Source organism: Stomoxys calcitrans, chromosome 3 (assembly GCF_963082655.1).
Source record: "Stomoxys calcitrans chromosome 3, idStoCalc2.1, whole genome shotgun sequence".
NCBI lineage: Eukaryota > Metazoa > Arthropoda > Insecta > Diptera > Muscidae > Stomoxys > Stomoxys calcitrans.
In genome coordinates this window covers 95,288,224-95,306,736 of record NC_081554.1, presented here as the reverse complement: position 1 = coordinate 95,306,736, position 18,513 = coordinate 95,288,224, and the positions used below count along the sequence as shown (strand labels likewise).

The 18,513-nt window shown below is 38.9% G+C and overlaps 2 protein-coding genes across 3 annotated transcripts in view; one reads left to right on the top strand and one right to left on the bottom strand.

The window, feature by feature from the left end:
- The first annotated feature begins 902 nt into the window (after positions 1–902).
- Positions 903–18,513, top strand: part of LOC106084859 (protein farnesyltransferase/geranylgeranyltransferase type-1 subunit alpha) — a 71,363-nt gene continuing 53,752 nt past the window's right edge. Inside the window, exon 1 of one of the 2 annotated variants that reach the window (XM_013248793.2) lies at positions 903–1,011. The gene's annotated coding sequence lies outside the window, so the exon portion shown is untranslated. The remainder of the gene's footprint in view (positions 1,012–18,513) is intronic. The other variant, XM_013248795.2, reaches the window with a different exon arrangement.
- Positions 9,580–18,513, bottom strand: part of LOC106084856 (ionotropic receptor 25a) — a 33,102-nt gene continuing 24,168 nt past the window's right edge. Inside the window, exons 6-9 of the mRNA XM_013248790.2 lie at positions 14,766–15,011; positions 10,724–11,316; positions 10,138–10,653; positions 9,580–10,077 (exon numbers count right to left, since the gene is read on the bottom strand). Of these exons, the coding sequence (XP_013104244.2) occupies positions 9,693–10,077; positions 10,138–10,653; positions 10,724–11,316; positions 14,766–15,011 (1,740 nt within the window). The 3' untranslated portion in view covers positions 9,580–9,692. The remainder of the gene's footprint in view (positions 10,078–10,137; positions 10,654–10,723; positions 11,317–14,765; positions 15,012–18,513) is intronic.

Genomic DNA, 18,513 nt, shown 5'->3' with positions numbered 1-18,513 from the left:
TTCAATTTAGCTCAGATCGATCCAGATTTGGATACAGCTGCCATATAGACAGATCTCTCGATTTAAGGTTTTGGGGCCATAAAAGGCGCATTTATTGTCCGATTTTGCCGAAATTTGAGACAGTGAGTTGTGTTAGGCTTTTCGAAATTTTTTTGTAACTTGGCCCAAATCGGTCCAGATTTGGATATAGCTGCCACATAGACCGATATCTCGATTTAAAGTCTTGGCCCCATAAAAGGCGCATTTAATATCCGATTTCATTGAAATTTGACACAGTGACTTATGTTAGGCTTTTCGACATCCCTATCGTATATGGTTCAGATCGTTTTATTTTTAGATATAGTTACTAAAAGGATCAATATTTTGCTAAACACAATTGAACAATGACATGTACATATCAGTATTTGGTCCAAATCGGAACATATTTCGTTATAGCTGCTATGAGGCATAAGGTATGCATTTTTCATCGGATTTTAACGAAAGGTGGTTTACATATTACCCGAAAAAATTCGGCCGAACTTAACGCCTTTTTACTTGTTTTATTTCTTGCAGTATTGCATATCTGTCAATGTACAGGCAGGGAGGGTTATTTTTGATTAACTAATTGAATTGAATGTACAAAATATTTACTTATATTTGCCTCTCCTACGTTTTTTCTAAATAACTTCCACATAGACCCACTTTTCGATTTAACACCCATATCGATAAATATTATTTTTAAAATTAGTTTGGTGTGTAATATCCCAATGTGCGTTGTAACATGCCTGTGTCGTGACGACGCAACTGTTATTTCTATACACTTTTTTGCGAACCTTTATCACAGCAAACACTTTCAAGGGCAAGGAATAATAATGAGTTCCTTTTAAATTCCAATCATTCCGTTTTGTGAAAAAAATCACAACATTTGGTATAGTTATAACCCAGATACGTACAGTACAAGACAGAGTTGTTTTTATCAAATTAAGTTTTCAAAATGAAATATTTTGCTATGTAATAAATATGAAAAGTGTGGTGAGTATGTAATTCTTTATTAATACTTCGTAAAAAGTTTAAGAAATTTGTTCAAACCCGTGAAGTTTATGATAGTTGATTCAACTTTAAAACTTTATTTATTCCTGATAATTGGATAAAAGTTGTCCGTTATTATCTGGATATCTGCAATCACATCTGACATAAATACGAAGAACATATGAAAGTCATAGTAACAATAGCACTGATTTTAGAACCTTTAATGAAAAATGAAGCAAACTGTCTTGCCAAAATCAAACTCACTACTGTTGCCCTCCTCGTCTGTACTTATTCAGAACATATCGATACATTTGTGTGTATTTGTCTGCATCAGATTTGTAGCATACTACTTTCCCAATTGGCAGGTCAAAAACGTGTAACACCTCTAATGTAAACCGTTGTATTTCTTACAATATTGTTGTATGTTGGTTTATCTACTAAATATGTATACCCTACACCACTTCTGTGGTACAGGGTATTATAGCTTTGTGCATTTGTTTGCAACGCTAGGAAGGAGAAGAGCTTGACCAATTGATAAGTAAACCGGTCGGCTTAAAATGACTTCCTGATTCGATTTAGCTATGTCCGTATGTCTGTCTGTCTTTACATGTATTCTTGTAATCAGGGTGTATGTTGTATTTGTTGTTCTATTGTGGTAAAATTTTGCACAAGTAACTTTTTTTGTTCAAGGACGAACGCTATTAATTTTGAAAAAAAAAATCAGTCCAGATTTGGATATAGTCCCAATTTTGTAAAAACTTTCATCAAAATCGGTCCATATATATATGTAGCTCCCATATATATTTTTCAGTCAATATCCGTCTCTAAAACTGCGGTAGCCAGAATTTGGATGTTATTGTAGAAACATCTTGCTGTTCTATGCGATAATTCAGTAAGTATACAAAATTAACTTCTGACAAGATTTAGACATAGGTTATATTAAATAAAAGTAGTAGGTAGACTTGGTGGTGTAGCGAATAATATAGTCGGCCGCGACCGACTTTGGCCTTTCCTTACTGGTTTTTTATAAAGTTTACCTGTAGGAAGCTTCGGGTTAAGGGTCCCCAAGTCACCAAGAAACACTGATAGGTGACAAACTATGATTTATTTTATTTTTATTCATTTTGACAATTGTTTTGTTGAAAATAACTTTGCCGTTTCATAAATATTTTCGTAAAAATCGATCAAACATAACGCGAATTTATCAAGTGGTGCTAATTATCGACTCAAGGTAACCAATATGTGAATAATTAACTTTATGAATAATGAAGACACTTCACGGTGATAATGATGAACTCAACCGGCACCTAGTATTTTGTCACGACATCTTTTTGAACATTTGGCAGCTTTCCAAAGATTTTACTTTTTCAAATTTTTTAATGTTTTTTTTTTCACCATATACATATATTTTTTAACAACCGTGGGGCAGAGGTTAGCATGTCCGCCTGGCTTCGAAACCTTGCGAGAACATCGGAAATAATTTTCAACCTAGGTTACTTACTTATTTTACTTTAATTGGCTATAACAGATTATTTGTTCCACTAGCTGAACGTAGAATAGCGTTCCAAGCGCCTCGATCTTCTGCGCTCATTCTAAAATATCTGACACCTAGTTTCGAGGTGTCTCCCACCACTTGATCTTTCCATCGGGCTTTTGGTCTTCCCGGTTTGCGTGCACCAGCAAACTTCTTTGCTGGAGCTTCTTCATCCAATCTGATAACATGACCTAGCCAACGCAGCCGATGTATTTTGATGCGTGTAACCATGCTATCGTCGTCATACAGCTCGTGGTTCATACCTCGCCTATATTCTCCATTAACGCAAACTGGTCCATATATTTTACGAAGAATCTTTCTCTCAAATACTCCAAGCATTGCCTTATCTGCTTTCACAAGTACCCATGCTTCAGAACCATATAACACACGGATAGTATCAGTGTCTTGTATAGTGTAATCTTCGTCTGTCGAGTGGTGGCCTTGTTCCTAAACTGCTTACTTAGTCCAAAGTAGCATCTGTTTGCCAGTATTATTCTTCGCTTAATCTCAAAACTGGTGTCATTCGATTCGTTTACGCCGGTGCCGAGGTAGATAAAGTTACTGACTGTCTCATAGTTGTGGTTCCCAACTTTCTGCATTTTCTTTATCCGCTCGGTTGTGCAAGGCTTTTTGGAAGTTGATAGTTGAAACCAACCAACCAAACCCATTTTCACTGACTCTCTTTCGATTCTATCAAAGGCTGCAAATACTACTTCCGTTGACCGACCTATGATATCGATGTCGTCGGCATAGTCGAGTAGCATGTGTTCTCTTGTGGTTATCTATTCACATCTGCATCTCGTATAATCTTCTCCAACAGGATATTAAAGAGATCACACGATAGAGAGATCAACACCTACCATGTTGATTTGTCCTTCTCGGGTCTTTTCCAGGACTTGGCGCAGTGTGAATATCTGGTCCAGGGTGGATTTACCAGGCCTAAAGCCGCATTAATAGGGCCCAATTATCTCATTGACTTTAGGTTTTAATCTTTCACGCTGTACGCTCGAGTGTATCTTGTATGCGATGGGGAGGAGACTTATTCCTCTGTAGTTGGCACATTCCGTCTTGTCTTTTTTCTTGTGTACGGGACATAGTATGCTGAGGTTCCAATCATCGGGTATGCGTTCATCTAGCCAGCTTGCGCAGATAAGCTGATGCATACGCCTTATCAGCGTGTCGCCTCCGGTCTTAAATAGTTCAACGGGTAACCCGCCGGCTCCTGCTGCCTTGTTGTTCTTTAGTCAGGTCACTGCTGCTTGGACCTCATTCTGAATAGGAGGTAAACATTCTATACCATCATCAGGGATTGGTTCTGCGGTATCTTCTTCGCCGCCAACATCGTAAACCAGCAGTTGGGTAAAATGTTCTTTCCATATCCTCAGCTTGCCATCTGTGTCAGTTACCAGATTTCCTTCTTTGTCTCTGCAGGAGGATGTGCCTGCACCACAGCCATCGGTTTGATGTTTAATTCTTTGGTAGAATTTCCGGACTTCATTCTGACTCCTGTACATCTCAATTCGCTCACACTCAAGTCTTTTCATTTTTTTTTCTGCGGAATAGACGTTTCTCCTCTCTCCTTATCTCCCGATACCTCATCTTCATCTGGCGCGTTACTACTGATTGCAGGGTTGCTCTATATGCCGCATTCTTAGCATCTCGACACTCTTAGTCGTACTATGGGTTTCTTGGAGGAGGCTTCCGGTACCCAAGTACGGATTTCGCTGCATTTTCCATGGAGTGGGCAATAGTTTGCCACTTCAACCGAGGTCATCCCCTTCTAATGCTGGCGACATTTGTAGGGTATTATGCCTTGTAAAAATTTCTTCCCAAAGAGGTGTCGAACTGCGGTCCGCCGTTCGGACTCGGTTATAAAAAAAAATCATTGAGTCTAAACTTGAATCGGACAGCACTCATTGATATATGAAAAGTTTGCCTTTTTCTTTAATGAAATGTTTATGAGAAAATTTGCAATATATTTTAAACACCCCCTGGGGATTAATTCTATCTCGGAAATGCTTTCGCATTACTTCGTGGTGGATCCTATATCTGGTGATTATCCATTTCATCTTCGTTGTGTCTGCGTCCAGACCTCCGCATTCGAATAACTATGCCGCAGCGTCTAGGTCTATTTTCTTACTGCGCAGAACTAAGAACCGCCATCCTAAGCACCGAGTGCAGGGATTTCGCTCGGTATGCTGTCTGCAGTGTCTGTTCTTAAATTTTGCTCCCATAGAGAAGAATACGTCTGCTCGGGAAAGGGCCACCTATGTTTGCCATCGGTTGAGTGAGTTGCACCGTTATCCTCATGCTACAGTCTTTAAAAATAGAGATATTGAGCTGAAATTTTGCACAGATTCTTTTTTGTCCATAAGCAGGATAAGTTCGAAGATGGACTATATCGGACTATATATAGCCCCCATATAGACTGATCCGCTAATTTAAGGTCTTAAGCCCATAAAAGCAACATTTATTATCCGATTTTGCTGTAATTTTGGACTATGAGTTGTGTTAGGCCACTTGATATACTTCGCCCCGATTGGTTCAGATTTAGATATAGCTGCCATATAGACCGATCTCTTGATTTAAGGTTTTGGGCCTAAAAAGACGCATTTATTGTCCAATTTCGCCGAAATTTGGGACAGCGAGTTATGTTAGGCTCTTCGACATCCTTTATCAATTTGGCCCAGATTGGTGCAGATTTCAATATAGCCACAACTTTCTGCAATTTGGCTCAGATCGGTCTAGATTTGGATATAGCTGCAATATAGACCAATCTCTCGATTTAAGGTGTTGGGCTCATAAAAGGCGCATTTACTGTCCGATTTTGCCGAAATTCGGGACTGTGAGTTGTTAGATCCTTCGACATCCTTTTTCAATTTGGCCCAGATTGGTGCAGATTTGAATATAGCTGCCAGATCGATTTCTTGATCGCAGGTCTTGGGCCCATAAAAGAGACATTTATTGTCCGATATCGTCGATATTTGGGGCAGGCCCTTCGGTATCCCTCTTCAATTTGGCCCAGATCGGTTCAGATTTAGATATAGCTGCCATATAGACCGATCTCTCGATTTAAAATCTTGGCCCCATAAAAGACGCATTTATAATCCGAATTCGCTGAAATTTGACACAGTGACTTATGTAAGGCTTTTCCCCATCCGTGTCGTATACGGTTCAGATCGGTCTATATTTGTATGTAGCTACCAAAGAGACCAATATTTTGCTCTATAAAATTGAAGAATGACTTGTATTTATTAGATCACTCAATGTCCGTGTCGAATTTGGTCCAAATCGGACCATATTTGGATATAGCTGCCATGGGGACATAAATTATGCATTTTTCACCAGATAATGACGAAAGGTGATTTACATATACACCCGAGGTGGTGGGTATCAAGAGTTCAGCCCGGCCAAACTTAACGCCTTTTAAATTGTTTTGAGTGCAGCTGTTTGGACTGCGACATTGATATAATTTGTCGGTCAGCGGAAGTAGTGATTGCAGCCTTTGAAAGAAATGAAGATAAGATATAATGGATAGTATCAACTGCCACAACATCTTGTACACGCGAAAAGATAAAGAAAAAGGAGAAATTTGGGAACCACAGCTTGAGGATTATCAGCATCTTCATATAACTTGCCACCGCCATAACCGAAAATAATCACACCAGTTTGAATACGAGTAATTTTCTTTGTAGACGTGAACATCAGCTTGTAGAAAAATTCATAGTGAGGTCTATGATAGCAGATTAAATGTTAAGACACATATATCAATGGTTAACCAAGCTTATATATCATTATGGTTTATGAAAATATGGAGTAAGAAACTTAATGATATCTCTATCACAAATAATGTATATACTTCTTTAGTAATACTACTGGAATATGGTTCGGCAATATGCGGTCCTGTTTATACCATACATTCCGATAAAATTAAATCTTGCCAGAAACAATTTCTTCTTTTCTGTTTACGACGCAATGGATAAAATAATCGTACATTACCGTCGTATAAATCTAGGCTTAATCTGACTCTGTTTAGCCGCAGAAAGAAGTTTTACATTACATTTCTAACAAATGTGTTACCTAGCAAAAATTTTTTTTCGAATTAATCATGAGCCGTATATCTCTAAATGTTCCTATTCGACCAATGACAGTTGCTTTTCAATCAATATCTTCAAAGTGATTACTCCAATAATGATCCTCTTCGTTGCCTCTGTTGTGATTTCAATAAGCACTATCACATCTTTAATTTGCCTGAAAATAAAATTTTGCTAAAACGTAAAATTATTTAGCATCTATATTTGTAATTAATATATGAGTTATTGTTATCAATAATAATTTGTGTTGTATAGTATATTTGTATTGTATTATTGAGTATGTATAGTGTATACTGGTCTGCACACTGATATATAAATTGCGGTAGCTTGCCAATGCCGCCTGCTATTATTTTGTTCGCGTCATTGGCAAAGATTTTTAATACCATTTGGTATCAATTCAATACCAGACAAAGGAGGCTATAAGAATTGACGGCGTCATATTTGTATTCTTCTCATCGCGCCACAAGTGTTTCTAAGCTTTGTACTTAAAATATTGACGCCATTGTAAAATATTTGTTAAACAAATGAATAAATTGTTTTAATACAAATTGAGTGCATAAAAACCTGATCAAATACTCGAAAGCAGTGCAATTGGAAATAGTACAAATTCTAAGGACATTCCACATCAAACATATGATAGTATCTTGTGTTGGTATAATCATATGAAAACCACTTCTGGGAATCAATGGATATAGAATCAATTGCTGAATACAAAGAATTGAGGTTCGTCATGGTGCAACATTATTTTGTGTCATTATTAACATACATAATCGAAATAAAATTAGATTACAAGTCTTTCAATAGTTTTTTTTGGTTCATAAGGGGGTGGAATAATCCATAACGATTTGATACTAAAATCAATAACAGATTGGTATTAAAATGAATACCAGTTCGGTAATAAGGCTAGTACTAAACAGTACTTATCATTTTATATTTCATCCATACCATCCTGTATTATTTTTAGTACCATACGGTGTTGCTTTACTATCAATACCGTATGGAACTGGAATGAACACATTTGGTATCAAATTTTCTCTGGTTGTAAGGATGTTGTAACTATACACTTGAAAATCAATAAAAAACAAAAACGTATCAAAATACAAAGGTTGCGTTGACTAGGTCATGTTGCCAGGATGAATGAACTCTGTTGTCATGTTGTCAGAATGAATGATTACTTTTGTGATGTTGTCAGATTGAACGATCACGATCATTGTGATACACGCACACAGAGGTGCATGTACCCGATGCACTGGGACGATTATACAAAAAACAAGTAAAAAGGCATTCATTTCGGCCGGGCCGAACTTTGGATACCCACCACCTCGGGTATATATGTAAATCCTCTTTCGTCAAAAGCCAGTGAAAACTGGATAACTTATGTACCCAAATTCGGCACGGGCATTGAGTGGTATAATCAATATATGTCACTGTTGAATTTTGTATTTCAAATTTCAACAAAATCGGGTAATAAATAAAGCTTTTTTGAGCTTCAGACCCTTAATCGGCATATCGGTCTATATGAGAGCTATATCTAAATCTAGTACGATCTTTACCATATTTGGGCCAGATGGCGGGTAGCCCAAAACTACTTACTGTTTCAAATTTCAGCGAAATCGGATTCGAAAATCGGCTTCATGCTCTTTATCGGGAGATCGGTCTATATGGCAGCTATATCCAACCATATTTGAGACGGATGCCGGGAGACCTAAAAACCAGATGGCGGGTGGCCCAGAACTACTTACTGTTTCAAATTTCAGTGAAATCGTATAAAAAATAAAGCTTTTATGGTCTTCAGACCCTTTATCGGCAGATCGGTCTATATGGCAGCTATATCTAAACATAGTCCCACCTCAACCATATAAAGCTCGGATATCGGGAGGCTCAAAACAACGCACTGTTTTAAATTTCAGCGTTATCGGGTAAAACATAAAGCTTTTATGGGGTTCAGACCCTTTATCGGCAGATCGGTCTATATAGCAGCTGCATCTAAATATAGTCCGATCTGAACTATATTTGGGTCCTATGTTGGGAGGCCTAAAGCTACTCACTGTTTCAAATTTCAGCGAAATCTTAAAAAAAAAATAATGCTTTTATAGGCTTCAGACCCTTTCGGTCTATATGGCGGCTATATCTAAATATAGTCTAATTTAATCAATATTTAGGCCAGATGTCGGGAAGCCTAAGATTACTTACTGTTTCAAATTTAAGTGTTAAAAAATAAAGCTTTTATGGGCTTCAGACCCTTAATCGGGATATCGGTCTATATGGCAGCTATATCTAGATATAGTCCAATCAGAACCATATTTATGTCAGATATCGGGGGCTTTGTTAACCTACTCTTTCAAATTTCAGCGAAATCGGGTAATATATAAAGCTTTTATGGGCTTCGGACCCTTTATCGGCAGATTGGTCTTTATGGCAGCTATATCTAAATATAGTTCGATCTAGATCCATATTTAAGTCAGATGTTGGGAGGCGAAATCGGATAAAAATTAAGCGTTTATGGGCATTAGACCCTTTATCGTCAGATCGGTCTATATAGCAGCTATGTCCAAATATGGTCTGATTTGGCCCGTTCAAGAACTTAACCAGGGTGCATCAAAAACACGTATCTGTGCCAAATTTCAGCTCAATATCTCAATTTTTGAAGGCTGCAGAGTGATTACAACAGACGGATAGACGGACAGACACACGGACATCGTTAAATCGTCTTAGAATTTTACGATGATCCGAAATATATATATACTTTGTAGGGTCGGAAATTGATATTTCTATGTGTTGCAAACAGAATGACTAAATAAATATACCCCCTATCCTACGGTGGTGGGTAAAAAAAAAGATTGGCATACCATTCCAACAATATCTACTACAATTTTCTATATTATGGCTTTGAATTGTGTCTTTTGAAGTTTTTTTTTTTTTTTTTTTTTTTGCAAAGGGTGTACTTTTATTGAACTTAATATTTTTCTGTGCCATGTTAAAGATTAAAACAACAAACATTAAGGAAATTACATTCATTTCAATAAACATTTCTCAAAGACGCTGAGGGTCCATATTTAAAACCTTGGTTTAAAATTTTGGGGGTACTGATTGAACCGTGGGCGCAATGCAGCATTGGCTTTCTCATATTCCTTGCCTGTTTGGCCAAGAATAATTCCCTCGGCCAATTTCACATCCTTTCCAGGTGGCGTAGATGTTGCTTCGGCCACGTCTATAATTCGGGGATTTTTGCGGTATTTGTACCACCAGTACTCAAAGACCAGAGTAATGCACGCCATTCCAATGCCGACGAAAATAACTATGAATACACCACCGATGTTCTCAATAGAAATACCATCGGACTGGTCTTCGGGCTTGTCACATTTGGCCTGTGCCTCATCGTTCTTCCACCATTTCTCCTTGAGTTTTTCCAACTGTCGTTTGTTAAGCAATGTTAAAATGCTGTAAATAAACAATGGGGGATTGGTATTTGCTATTGTTCGAACAGAGATAAAAACTTACGCATTATTAAACTGATCTTTGAGATGGGAGCCTTGTTGCACGGCTATGGCGTACGGCTTTCTTGAAAACTCCTCTCCAACCACTTGAAGATCACAATTGGTCATCACAAGATAACGAATATCCGTGGCGTCCCCTAGAAAAGCAAATCCCGTAGCTGTGGTAGAATTTCGAACACGTGCCACCGCCTCATCTAAAGTGGCCGGCAACTGTGCTTCCTGCATGGCTTGCCACATTTTAGTGTACTTATCACTGACTGGATAATCCCACACAGCTAACTTTGATCTTTCCAGAGGCGATAAAGAATCATTCAAAGACAGATCCTTCCAAATCTCATAAAACATTTGCTCAATATTAGCCATGCGTTCGAAGTAGACCATAGCTGAAGAGCCGTTAAGGGGGGCATACAAAATTTTGTATTGTTTCGCTAAATCATCCAAGGACTCAACGGGTGTATCTAAACGGGATACGGTCAAAAAGGCAGCCAAATTGGCGGTGTATGAAGCGATTATAATGAAACTATAAAAACATGAAAGCAAAACTGTCTAGATAAACCCTCCTCAAGGAACAACCAATACGAGTAACATACCCAAATAACCACCATGTTGCAGCCACCAAACGTCCAGATAGATTTTTGGGTGCTTCACCACCACCTTGAGGGGTTAGTGAAGTCATACAAAACCAAAGGCATTCCTTTAGGTTAAATTCTCGTTTCTCATCGTCGTCCTTATATTTTTCTCTATTATTTTGATAACTGTAGGGGCTCCAGCGATCAAAGACCCACATCAAAAAACTCGTAAAGAAATACGCAGCCAATATACACAGCCATACGTTGGTCTCCAGCACGGTCAAGAACTTGAAGAGCGAACTAGGCGTACTTGGCCTTTGCATCATAATGGTGATTCCCACCAAATCATAGTAAGGCACCGTGAAGTCGATAACAATTTCTCGTTCCGCCATGACAGACATTGAACCCAGACCTATATCCGCCTTCTTGTCTATTAGTTTCTTCACAATGCCATTCCATTCGCCTTTTTCATCCATATTTCCAAATTTACCATCTTCAACTTCTTCAATTGTGTAGTCGAAATGTACGATATTTGCAATTTCATCGATCAGATCAATACAATATCCTTTGTACCCCTTTGGAGCAGTTTCATCCCTCATTATAAAAGGAGCTTGCTAAAATAAAAAAAATATATTCAAGGAACTATTAAAGGTAAATTGCATTTATTGAGTATGCAGCAATAAACCTTATAAAATCCGAAACTATCCGTCGCGGACTTTGAATGCTATATTTTTTCTGAAATGGTTAGGTTCAAAAGAGGGTGCAAATACTAATCCTCCCCATGCCACTATGGACATACACCTAAGCCAGTAATCGGCTTGCTGTGCGCTCTAAAAACTATAAATAACCTCTGAAAAGACAATTTTAGGTTAGGAATTCCGTGCTACTTACAAATGTAATTTTTTTCAATACCACTCCCCTAAGTTGCCTCATGTCTGGTATTGTGTATCCACCTAAGTGCCGGTATCTGTTAGACGCGAAAGCTGGGCAATGAGAAAGGAAATGCTCCAACGTCTCATCACATGCTATCACTTGCCGCACCGATTTTACATAAGTGAGCTCGTAGTCCTATGTGCCCCGTTATGATACCAATAGCTATTCTGACCTCCTTCTTGCTTCCTTTCAGTAATAGCCTCGTCTTCTCACGATCTGGATCCCCCCATAGGATTTTCCCCGTCCTACCGACCGTTTCGCTGTTCCACAATGTTGCATGCGTATTCGTCGGCCACTCCCTTAACTCAGACTGCGTCGACCCAAAAGGCTTCGGGTTAACCAAGTTTATTGATGGCAGTCCTCTGGCCTTCACCGCCAAATCGTCTACCTTTTCATTTCCCCTTACTCCGTTATGGCCCGGCACCGGCAAACCATGCGGATTTTCCCATCCTCAGAGAAGGCGTTAATCTCCTTCTTACACTGCATGACTGCTCGTGACCTTACCGTCCTGGTTGTTATTGCCCTTATGGCAATTTTACTGTCGGTAAAGATGTTCACAATCGACGTCCTCGCGTTAGCTCCACACCACTTCACGCATTCCGTGATCGCCCGGATCTCCGCCTGCAGGACCGTATAATGGTCAGTCACTCTTAAACAGATCTCAGTCCCTGGATTCTCAATGTAAACCCCAGGCCCACTCTGTCCTCTAGCTTTGATCCATCCGTGTACCATGATCTTCCAGATGGCAATACTAGGTTTCCGTCAATCCAAGACTGTACCGATGGCAGCAATGCCTCGCACTCGACTTCAAGGTTCATCTCAGGTATCCGATCAGGAACCTCTTCCCTTCCTTCCAGGTTTCCTATCGTCGCCTTGATTATACCGCAATGGTATGAGCATTCTCCCATCGCCTTAAGTCTCATAGCCGCAGTGGCTGCCCCACACTTTATTTGTATGTCAATGGGTCGGATATCTAGAATAGTCCCAAGTGCCTTAGTGGCCGTTGTCCTCATCGCTCCACCTATGCCAAGATAACATGTTGTCTGAACCTGTTGAATGGTCCTTATGTTGCACGTTTTCTCCATAAAAGTCCACCAAACTACTGAGGCGTAAGTAAGTTTTGGTTTAATCACGCCCCTGTAGAGCCGGTGGACTATCCCCGGATTCAGGCCCCATTTCGAGGCTACGGCCCGTCTACATAGTGGCCAACATCTGTGAGCCTTCTCAGTACGCTCCTAAATGTGACACTTCCAATTTAGTTTCCTGTCCAAGATCACACCTAAGTATTTGACCTTGTCAGATATCGAAATCGTCTTATTGAGGAAACGTGGTGCGTTAAATTGGCCCATCTTCGTCTTCCTAGTGAACAGGCATATTTCAATCTTCTCAGGGTTAACATTGAGACCTCTGGGTCTAGCCCAGTTATATGCCATATGCAAGACCCTTTCGGCCCTTCTGCATAGTTGATTCGGATCCTTACCTCTTAGTAGTAGAATAACATCGTCTGCGTAGCAGATGGGTTCAAATCCCTTCTCAGTCAGCATCCGTAATAGGTCATTTATGGTGTTCACCCATAGGAGTGGCGATAAAATGCCCCCCAGTGCCACTTTCTCCCTTATATTTATGCCATGGGACACACAATTTATCCACCTGTTCCTTAGCATATGGTTTATCCAGTCTCTAAGGACCGTATCCCACCGGTACTGTTCTAAGGATTGGATCAGTGTGTCGGTCCGCCCCCCATTGTTAAAAGGCCCCTCGATGTCAATGCATACCGCCAGTGTGTACGTTTTGACATCGAAGTATTCTTCTATTTTATCCACAACCTCGTGCAGTGCAGTCTCCACCATCCTTCCCTTGACATAGCATGGTGTTTGTATTTGAGTAGTTCGCTGGATGTCCTACTCTTTATCATGGTGTCCACAATACGTTCCATGGTTTTGAGTAGAAAGGATGTAAGGCTTATGGATCTGTGGCCTACAGAGTCGCATAACTTGCCTTGCCGGGCTTTCGGAGTATACATATGCAAGTCCTAGGCACGCTGTGAAAATTTTGGCAAGACGAGGCGCCAGATAGTCTGTCTCTTTCTGTAGTAACGCCGGAAATATCCCATCAGGTCCGGGTGACTTAAATGGTTTGAAGCTCCTCAAGGATTCCTTCACCATAAATTCCGTTATTATAAACCTTCGATCAACGTCATTATTCCAAGATTCCGGTGTCTTCCTGAGTCCCGTCGTATCCTGTGGAAAATGGGTTTTCATCAAAAGCTTCAACCTTTTCTCCGTTGTCTCTGCTCTCACTCCCATATCTTCTACTAAAGTTTCAGTTAGGACATGGGTTTTTGAGAGAAACTTTTTTTATCTTGTCGGCGTCATTAACGCTACCAACCTGTTCGCAGAAAAGTTTCCAGTTTCCTTAAGCCGTATGTAATACACATCCCAGTAAACATCCGCTTTTTTACGACCTGCTCTGTCAAAAATTCTGCGAATCTCCCCGGTCATCCAGGGTTTTTCTTGGGCTGATTTCCTTTCCCGAAGAGGAGAACCATCTTCGAAGGACCCCACAAGTGCAGTCGTAATCCTGTTGACATTTCTATCGGAAACCTCTTCCCTACCTTCCAGGTTTCCTATCGTCGCCTCGATTATACCGCAATGGTGTGAGCTGCTCCGTAAAAAATAATAAAGGCATAGCTCATTTTTTTGTGTTTTTTATTTTTCTTTGGTGTATAGTTCTCGAAAAATCTAAAATCTTAAAAAAATGTGACCAAATTCTATATAAATTTTTTTTTATTTAAGGAGGTATTCATCTAAAAAATGCTGCAAAAACTAGAAAAACGGTCCTTCATTGGTTTTGGTTTTATAATAATCTGAATTTGAATTAGAGTTTTCTATACCCTGTCAATTTTTGTTTGCGATGTGAAATGTTGATTTGTCCGATTTCTTTCATTTGTTCATAAGTGCTTCTCTAACCCTATAAAAACCTTGTTTTCCAAATATTACTTCGACTTACATAAATGCTGATTTAAATTGCTTTCAAAATTTAGAATAATTTTCCAATATCGTATAACAATATCCCCTTCTTCAGTCAAATGTTACGCAGTAAGAAACATTTTTCAGATTCATTAGCTTACCACCACAGTGAAAATTCGATAGACTGTATCTGCTGTTAAATTCTTCATAGCTTCTTCATCCTTCACTACTAGCGGCGAATCCAAACCAGCAGTCCAACTGCCAATAGATTTGCTATTCACCGAAGTGCCACCACGAATCTGTACGACGTTTATATCCATTTCAAACTTTGAATAGCTGTAGCCATTGAAGGGTTTCCCTGGTTGCGTGACCAATTCAAAATCACCATACGAAGTGGGTTCGGTAACCTATAAAGGGTAATAAGTATACATATTGATTATTGCTCCAACTATGATTGGATTAAGTAAATATGTGTCGAATAGGTGTAATGTCGAAAGGTTATTGTTAAGGAACGTTGAATACAATAAATTCTTAGGGCTTTCATAGGGGAGATTTATCATAAGCGAGAAATACGAAAATTCGACGAAACTTTAATTTTGTATTAATGTGGGGTATTTCTATTCTGGGACAGGGATGTAAAAAACAAATTTTGAAATTTGCTAAACTGTATTTGTGACCGAATGAGTGCATTTCAGTGTTGCATTAGTATATGAGTGCAAAATTGTTGATTAACCCATGAACATTCCACTAAGGAACAGCGGAGATACTTTTCTCATATCCAGTGAGTGCTTTCCGTTACAAATTTAAGCTCAATGATAAGAGACCTCCCTTTTAAAGCCGAGTCCAAACGGCTTGCCGAAGAATGTTACCACTTAGTAGAGAAGTTCACACGGCTGTTTAGGTAGGGAGTACTAAGAGTACTTTACTACTTTGACAATTCCATGGCAGCCGGTTGTATGTACCGGATTGAACCGATGAACTCCTGCATCGGCAAGGGCTGCCTCCTCAGCATACCACACACTGCTACTACAACAACAACTACTTTGACATTCAATCGAAATTCCGATAACAGTTAATTCTTCTATAGGCTCGACAAGTCAAATAAGGCGACTCGTGTATATGTAATCTGAATATGAACCGATATTGTCCACATACAATTCTTAACGACGTGCATAACGCGAGTTCGGTAGGCGCACGGATGTGACTATATCGACTAATAAGTGAATAACCCTATTATATTGTAGTGAATTTCTTAAAATAAAAACTACACGCATGTATATGACGTGGTTAAGAGTGCAAAACGAAATAAAACGCAAACAATTAACAAATTTATGAATATTTTAAATTTTGCTTCCTGACACGTCACTTATATTTTTTCGAATCAATCAAATTTTTCTGTACAATGAAAAGAAAATGACAATCCAATGCCTACTCAATTTAACATATTTTTTAAAACTCAAAAGTGTTATATAAACTAACAAGGAAAATGAAAACTTAACCTACTTTGTTAAAAAATAAATAATTTAAACGATTGAGAATAATAAATGTGGATACACCACATAAGGATAGCAAGTCAAAAGGCATTAATCGATCTTTGTATACCCGCCACCTCGCATTTAAAGATAACAAGTCAAAAGGCATTAAGTTCAGCTGGATCGAACTTTGGCTACCCGCCACCTCGGGTATATATAAACAACATTTAGTTAATATCCGATTCTGAAAATATAGCAACAATATAGAAGTACGGTCCGTTTTTGACCAAACTCGCCACTGGACCCTCCCCCTTATCATAATTTTCAGAAATGCCAGATTTCGGAGATGGGTGGTGTGATTTTAGCGAAAGTTTGTGTGCTCTCTTATAGTAACCTAAAAACAAAAATTTGATGTCCAAATTTCGGATGGCGTACCTGGGGGGGCCGCCCCACTCCAAAAACCTATCAAATATATATATTGACCAATCACGACAATATGCGACTCAAATGAAAAGTATTTAAGATAAGAAAATGTATCTGATATCCAATTGTCGGATCAAGTGTTTGGGCATAACCCCAACTCCCAAAACCCCCCTAAATCGGATACATTTTCCCCACATGGTAATATGGAACTCAAATGGAAGGTATTTGCGAGTAGAATACGAATCTGAAATCCAAAGGTGGAACCAAGTTCCTGGGGGTCCGTCCCTTCTCCAAAACACCCCCAAATAGGACTTTTTTACTGACCCTGGAAATATGGGGCTCAAATAAAAGGTACTTAAGAGAAGAATACGAATCTGATATCAAATGTGGGACCAAGTGTTAGTGGAGGCGCCCTCCCCAAAAACACCCCCCAAATAGAAAGTATTTGCTGACAATTGCAATAATCGTTTCAAATAAGAGGTATGTTATAGTATAACAGGAATCTGAGATATATTTTCAGAGCCAAGTCAATGAGTGGCCGCCCATCCCCCAAAACACCCTCCAAACCGGACATGTTTACCAAATATGGAAATATGAGGCTCAAATGTAAACTATTTGGGAGTAGACCATGAATGTGATTTCAACATTCGGAACCAACTGTCTAAGGGACGTCCCATACCCATAACAACGCCCAAATAGGACGCATTTGCTCACCACGACAATTTGGATCTTAAAGAGAGTGGAGCTTGATATTGATAGTTTTTAGCACCCATTCCCCAACCGAACATATTTGCTGACTTTTGCAATAAGGGGTTTAAATTAAAAGTATTTGAGATTAGAAAACCAATATGATATTTGAAAGTAGAGCACGATGCTGATTTATGTTCAGGGCTAATTGTTTTGCGGACCAACCAAATGGGGCATATTTACCGATCATGTCAATGTGGGTCTCAAAAAAAAGGTATTGGGGAGTAGAGAACGAAATTGGCACCCACTTTCAGGACCAATTTCCTAGGGTTTAACCTCTTTCCAAAAACACCCACAAACAGCAATTATTTACTGACCATCGCAATATGGGGTCAAAACAAAATTATTTGGGATTAGAATAAGAATCTGATATCCAAATGTTGGACCCTGTATTTGGGGCTCCGCCCTTTCCCCAAGCCATCCCCAAAAGTGTAAAAATTTACCAACCATGCCCATGTGTATCTCAAATATGAGGTGCTGGGGATTAGAAAACGAATTTGATAACCAATTCTTCGGCCAAGTGTTTGGAGACGCCTCATCCCATCATCATCATCTCATCTATGGCAATATGAGGTTTAAATAAATGGTATTTGAGAGTAAAGCACGATGCTTATATATTTGTTTTCAGAGTTATGTGCCTGGGGACTATCTCACCTCCGAAAACACCCCCGAATCAGGCATCATGAGAATATCGGGCTTAAACAAAGTCTTTTATGAGTGGAGTACATCTAACATCCAAACTAAAACATTTCGAGCGAATTCATAGACCAATAAAGATTAGACCAAGGGATTAAATAAAGCCATTTACATTGTTCTACTTTTAGTCAAGCGATTTACTATTTTCGTACCATGGTATTCACTTAAAGCTCTTGAATTGTTGAAAATAAATATTCAAAGGATAATTTGTTCCATATTAAGAAAAGGCAGCGGTTCGGCTAGTATCTAAATATAAACCGATTTGGAAATTAAATATTCACACATGTTTTGACATTAAATTAAAGATCTCATCATAGTATTGAAATATGAAAGATATATTTGGGAGCTATATCTAAATCGGAACCGATTTTGAGGAAATTTGGCAGACGTATTGAGAGATCAAAAAGTACATCTTTTACCAAATCTAGTAATGCTCGGACTAAAAATGTGGCTACCACAATCATATCGGATGGAAGATATACACGTGAGATTTATCTAAATCTGAACCGATTTTTTCCAATTTAAATTTTTTCCTAGGTCATAACAACATTTTGCTTAATTTTTATCAAGA